The following is a 6333-nucleotide window of genomic DNA, read 5'->3' as shown; positions in this document are numbered from 1 at the left end:
TTTACGACTACTTGCTACAATCAAAAATTTGCACCCGCAACTTTTAGAACCAGGTCGGGCAGTATTATTTAGATTATGTAAATCACCCCTAATATTACCATAGCGGTGAAATCTTAAATACACACCAACTCTAGAACGTCCTTCTTTTTTTTAAGCACGTGTAAATTGAAAACCAATTGTTATTGCCATCGCATCGACCCAACTATATGTAATTCATCTAAGGAATCAAATTCTCTATTTGTAACAAAGCTACCGAAGTAATTTACGTTGTCTCCTAAGTTTTCAAAGTCCTGCAAATTTGAAATATGAAACAAACCATACATTAGGTCATTAAAAAATTATACATAAAAATATTAATAATAAAAACATTCAATAATAAATAAAAATTATAAATTACTTTAACAATTTACTTAAATAATTAATATTAAAATAATAACAATACAAAAAATATAATATAATAATTGTAATAATAATAAAACAGATTAATATTAAATAATAATAAAATAATAATAATAACATATAATTATAAATTATTGAAATAAATAATAACAAAATAATAGTAATGTTAATAATATAAATTACTTACATTAATAATAATAGTAATAATGATAATAATAATAATAATAATAATAATAATAACAAAAATTAATAATAATAATAATAATAATACTAAAAATAATAATAATAATAATAATAATAATAATAATAATAATAATAATAATAATAATAATAATAATAATAATAATAATAACAATAAAAAAATACAATTAATATTATTAATAATAATATTATATTAATAATATTAATAATAATAATAATAATAATAATAATAATAATTTACTAAGACGTATAATAATTTAAATAATAATGTAAATAAATAAAAAAAATAAAAAATAATAAAAAAGAAAAGTCGCACAAAAACCGCGAGAGGACCACGGTTCAGTTGCACAAAACGTGCGACTGGACCATGGTTCAGTCGAACAAAACATGCGACTGAACCATGGTCTACTCGCCCAGTTTTTGCGACTTTTTTTTTTAAAAAAAACACACCGGTTCAAATCGATTAAAGTACGTACCGCATCCGATTCATAGTCGCTTTAGTTAGCCATAGATAATCGATTCCAACTAACAGCTTGTTTAAAATCAAAAAACGTTTTTAGAGAGATAGTACCGTGTTTGAATTCGTATATCATACAAGGGCACGTCTGAAAATTCAATATATATAGGGTCGCGATTTCGGGATTAAAGTGATAATAGTGTTATTAAGTGCGATTTACTTTGTTAAGCAAGTTTCAAGTCCAGTGGCAAATTCGTAATTTTTTAAAGTCCATGGGCGAATTGGTAATTTCATTGGGGGTGGCGATAAAATGAAAAGAGTGGCGATGTTTAATAATACCCTTATTTTTTTCCTGAAAGATGCGGACAAATCATACTCGTTCTCCCAAGGAGGGAGTAAAGAGAGATACGCGCAATCGAGAGACCCCCAACTAATACCCTTATTTTTTGGGCATTAATGTTACGGCAACTTAAATTCCAAAAGTACAATGCTATTTTGTGGAATTTTAAGAAAAAAATATTACTGTATTCTTATTCTAAGGAAAGAATACAAGGGTAAAAACGAAATTTCATAACTTAACGTATGATCTAACGCTTTTAGGGCATTAATGTTACGACATCTTAAATTCCAAAAGTACAATGCTATTGTGTGGAATTTTTTTTTAAGATTTGGTACAACTGGCCTTTTGAAAAGTTCGTTACTACCATGTAGAATATCCCATAATTTAAAAATCAATTTTTCAAATTAAGTTTGTATTTGAGAATAAGTAATTAATTTCTAATTATAGTCTTCAATCATAAAATCGAAAAGGGTAATTTATCTAAAATGCATTAATTTTTGCTCGATCCATTGAAACAAACCCACCTAATGATTAATTTTAAATAAATTCACATATTTGGTATAATTGTTAAAAATAAACTCAAATATTATTTATTCCTAATTGCGTGATCACAAAGAAGCTTTGAAGATGGATATTGTGTGTTTATTTTAAACAAATATATCTAATAGGTGAGTTTATTTAAAAATAAAAAATATATAGATTTATTTCAGCGGATCAAACACTAATTGGTTTATTATCGACAGTTTCCCTTATTAAAAATGAACAATTTGAGAATGACGAAGTTTAGGTAAACATTTTCAAATTATCAACTTTAACTACTATTAAATTAGGGATGAAATTGACTTAAGTCTAAATTTGAATTTTTTAATTTACCAATTGCTAAATTCCAATTAATTTTAGACTTTCAAGTGAAATCATATTTCTTAAATACAACATAAAATCTAGGAAAAATTATCCTGAATAATACGAACTTTCACTGATTTTCCAACAATAATACAAACTTTCAATTAACCATGAATAATATGAACTTTGATATATGTTTCCCACTGGCATACCAATTTACCTGTTACCGGTAAACTTACTCATTCTTTTTAATTTTTTTTTGCTGATAAAAATAAGTAAAGGAAACAGAAGCAGCTTCTTCTCCCTCACGCAGCCACTGCTTCTTCAATCATCTTCCTCAAGCTCGTGATTTCCATTGATTCTTCTCCCTCTCGTTCTCATGCATCAACTACAAAGATAACATCTCATTCATGGTTAGTTAATTCTTCTCAATTGCAATATAAATCCCTAAATTTTGTTTTAATCCCAAAAATTAGGGCTTGTATCCATTTAGTCGAAAATGGATGAAATTCTGTGTCCATTTACTCGAAAATGGATGGATGTTTGTTTCCATTTTGTTAATCCATACATGATTATTGTTTGATGTTGATTAAAAACGTTTATGCCTTTGAAAATGGATGTAATTTACTGTTTTTATCCATTTAGTCGAAAATGGATGAAATTCTCTATCCATTTACTCGAAAATGGATGGAATTTTGTTTCCATTTTGTTAATCCATACATGATTATTGTTTGATGTTGATTAAAAATGTTTATGCCTTTGAAAATGGATGTATTATATTGTTTTTTATCCATTTAGTCGGAAATGGATGAAATTCTCTGTTCATTTACTTGAAAATGGATGGAATTTTGTTTTGGTTTTTTCAATCCATACATGATTATTGTTTGATGTTAACTAAAAACGTTTGTGCACTTGAAAATGAATGTAATTTAGTGTTTTTTGCTTGTTTTTAGGCTAATTTGAATGGTTCAATTACTTTGAAGTTTTAGTATGATGGGGTATTAAAAAAAGGAGCTGTGGGCTTTGAGTATGTGTATGGTATATGTAAAACCATCTCCATAGACCTAGTCACCTAGATAAGATGTCATTTTTTGAGTTAGAAGGAATTGTAAAGGAGGATCTTGGGGTAAAACATGAGTTTTGTCTTTGGTATCAATTACCTAATGCTGTTAGCTTTTTGGAAGGGTTAAAGAGAGTTACCGATGATATTTGTGTTGGAAAAATGACTGAAATAACTGTTGAAAATAGAGCATTATCTGTGTATGTAGTTAATGATAAGGATAATGAGATGTTGGTTCTAGAAATATCAAAAAGTGGTACTAAAGATAGTGAAGTTTTGTCCACTTTTGGGAATAGGAAAAAGTTGACCCCTAAGAGAGCATCTAAGGCAAAACAATCCCTTAGTGAAAGTTGCATACCTCTTGAATATAATTTTTCTGAAGATGAGCCACAATTTGGTAATAGTGCTGAGGTAAGTGATGAAGATGCATATGAGGAGGATGATTCACAAGATCTTGATTATGAGCTATCGTATGAGGATGAAGATGAAGATGAAATTTCGGAGGAGCTTGTGCATAGTCAAGATTTCTCATTGTCATTCGAAGATGTAGAGCAAGTGGGTGATTCTGTTTTGAAATTGGGTGAGTGTAGTAACACACAGGGTTTATCTGAGTATGAAAATAGTGATGATGAAGATGAGGATGCTACTACCGATTTTAGGAAGTTCAAATGTATTGTTGGGCAAGTTTTTAGCACCCCAGTTGAATTTGAGGAGGCGGTAAGGAAATATGCAATTCATCAGGGAAGGAATGTAAAATTTTATTTGAGTGACAAGTCTAAATTGAATAAGCTTGGTGTAAGGTGTGTTGATGGTTGTCCCTTTAAGCTCTACGCCAGTTGGGATAAAACACGAGCTTCCTTTATTGTCAAGAAAGTTAATGGTGATCACAATTGTCAAAGAAACATGAATTCTAATCGTCAATTCAAAGCTTCTTGGTGTGCAGATCAGTTACTTGATTTATTCAAGTCAAGGTTCATGATAATGAATCATGGCAATGGTTCATTTCTGAATTAAAGAAGTGTGTGCCTCATGATGATGGTAAAGACTGGATAGTAATATTAGATGAACATCAGGCACACACCCTTCTTTACTGATTTAGCTATTTTGCATTTAGTATACTGTGCTGGATTTAGCTGGATGTTGGATGTTGTGCATAGTCATAGATTGAAATTACCTACATTCTGCATTTACCTTGAAATTGATCAACCCCAAATCAGAAACATAACACACTGCATTCTGCATTGTGCATTCTGCATTCTGCATGAAACCTTAAACATTGATCAACCCCAAATCAGAAACATAACACACTGCATTCTGCATTCTGCATTCTACATGAAACCTTAAACATTGATCAACCCCAAATCAAAAACATAACACACTGCATTCTGCATTGTGCATTCTGCATGAAACCTTAAACATTGATCAACCCAAAATTAGAAACATAACACACTGCATTCTGCATTGTGCATTCTGCATGAAACCTTAAACATTGATCAACCCCAAATCAGAAACATAACACACTGCATTCTGCATTGTGCATTCTCCATGAAACCTTAAACATTGATCAACCCCAAATCAGAAACATAACACACTGCATTTTGCATTGTGCATTCTGCATGAAACCTTAAACATTGATCAACCCCAAATCAGAAACATAACACACTGCATTCTGCATGAAACCTTAAACATTGATCAACCCCAAATCAGAAATCAGAAACATTGATCAACCCCAAACATTGTGATTCTGTTCTTTTTTATTTTCTGGTTGGTTTCTTTGTTTGGTAGGCTGATTCCTTGCACATGATGAGGCCATTTTGCCAACCCTTCCATCAGTTATAATTCTGCATTCTCATGAAAATATTGAAATTGATCAAAATACTTGTACAGAGCATTTTGAGGGCAGTCCAGCTGGAGCTTCCAAAAGCTGAACATAGGCATTGTGCTAGGCACATCTACGCAAATTGGAACAAGTCATTCAAAGGAGAAGAGTTGAAATTACTGTTTTGGACATTTGTCAAAGCATACAACTTAGCTAATTTTGAGGAAGCAATTACTGAGATGGAGGATGTTAATCCGGTTGCTGTTGATGCCTTGAGGAAATGTGGTCCTCACTTGTTTTTTAGATCTTTTGTCAAACTAGATGGAGAGTGTGATGTTATTTTGAGCAATATGGTAGAAACTTTTAACAATTACATTATGAATGCTAGATCCCATCATTTAATAGATATGCTTGAAGATATTAGAACAATGCTAATAAAGAGGTTGGCTAATAAAAAGGAAGAGGGATTGAAGAAGTGGAAGGGTTTGTTATGTCCAAAAGTACAAAAAACGTTAGATTTAGAGAAGCAAGAAGCAGCTAAGTGCACTGTCATTCCTTCAACATCAAGTAGCCTATTGTATGGATGTTTTAGAGGTTGATATTGAAAATAGAACTTGTACTTGCAAGAAATGGGATTTAAGAGGGATTTCATGTTGTCATGCAGTTGCATCTATTTTTTACTTGCACAAGGAGCTTGAGTCATACGTTGATCAGTGCTACACTAGAGAGGCTTATTTGAGAACCTATGAAGGAAACATCAATCCTTGTATTGGCGAGAGGCATTGGCCTAAAATTGACAAACTGATCGATCCTCCTCCAATTAAGATTGGTCCTGGTAGACCACGAAAAAATAGAATCAAGGATCCGCATGAAGATCCTAAATAACCAGGAAAGCTCTCAAGCCACGGGGTTCAAATGACATGTGGCATTTGTAATAAGGTTGGACATAACAAAAGGAAGTGTCTGGAAAAGGGTAAAGCGGTTGAGCAACCACCTCCATTGAAAAGAAGTAGAGGAAGACCGAAAAAGATTGTTGATGTTGCAACCAACACACTAGAGTTATCCCATCACAACGTGTCTGCACAACCTAGTTCTTTAGGTAAAGGCAACAGGACAATTAGAACAGGGGAAGGGAGTAGAGGGGGTAGAACTGGTAGTGCAAGCGGAAGGAGTGGTGTCAGTACTGCTAAAAGGGGAAAGCCTAAGAAGAACCC

The 6333-nt window shown here is 31.8% G+C and overlaps 1 protein-coding gene across 1 annotated transcript; it reads left to right on the top strand.

Annotated features, from left to right (window-relative positions):
* Positions 1-5151: 5151 nt before the first annotated feature.
* Positions 5152-6004, top strand: LOC130798837 (uncharacterized). The gene is made up of 2 exons (XM_057661931.1): positions 5152-5602; positions 5712-6004. The coding sequence occupies exons 1-2, from the start codon at positions 5152-5154 to the stop codon at positions 6002-6004; spliced, it is 744 nt and encodes a 247-aa protein (XP_057517914.1).
* Positions 6005-6333: the final 329 nt, after the last annotated feature.

This window comes from Amaranthus tricolor, chromosome 13 (assembly GCF_026212465.1).
Source record: "Amaranthus tricolor cultivar Red isolate AtriRed21 chromosome 13, ASM2621246v1, whole genome shotgun sequence".
NCBI classification, from domain to species: Eukaryota; Viridiplantae; Streptophyta; class Magnoliopsida; order Caryophyllales; family Amaranthaceae; genus Amaranthus; species Amaranthus tricolor.
The sequence above is the reverse complement of the archived record's forward strand: the minus strand, read 5'-3'. Positions and strand labels throughout refer to the sequence as shown.

Bases quoted from the DNA above. Each gene is read 5' to 3' on its own strand.
- LOC130798837 (XM_057661931.1), top strand. From the start codon at position 5,152: ATGAAAATATTGAAATTGATCAAAATACTTGTACAGAGCATTTTGAGG. The intron at 5,603-5,711 runs GTTTGTTATGTC...TGGATGTTTTAG, and splicing joins GGGATTGAAGAAGTGGAAGG to AGGTTGATATTGAAAATAGA.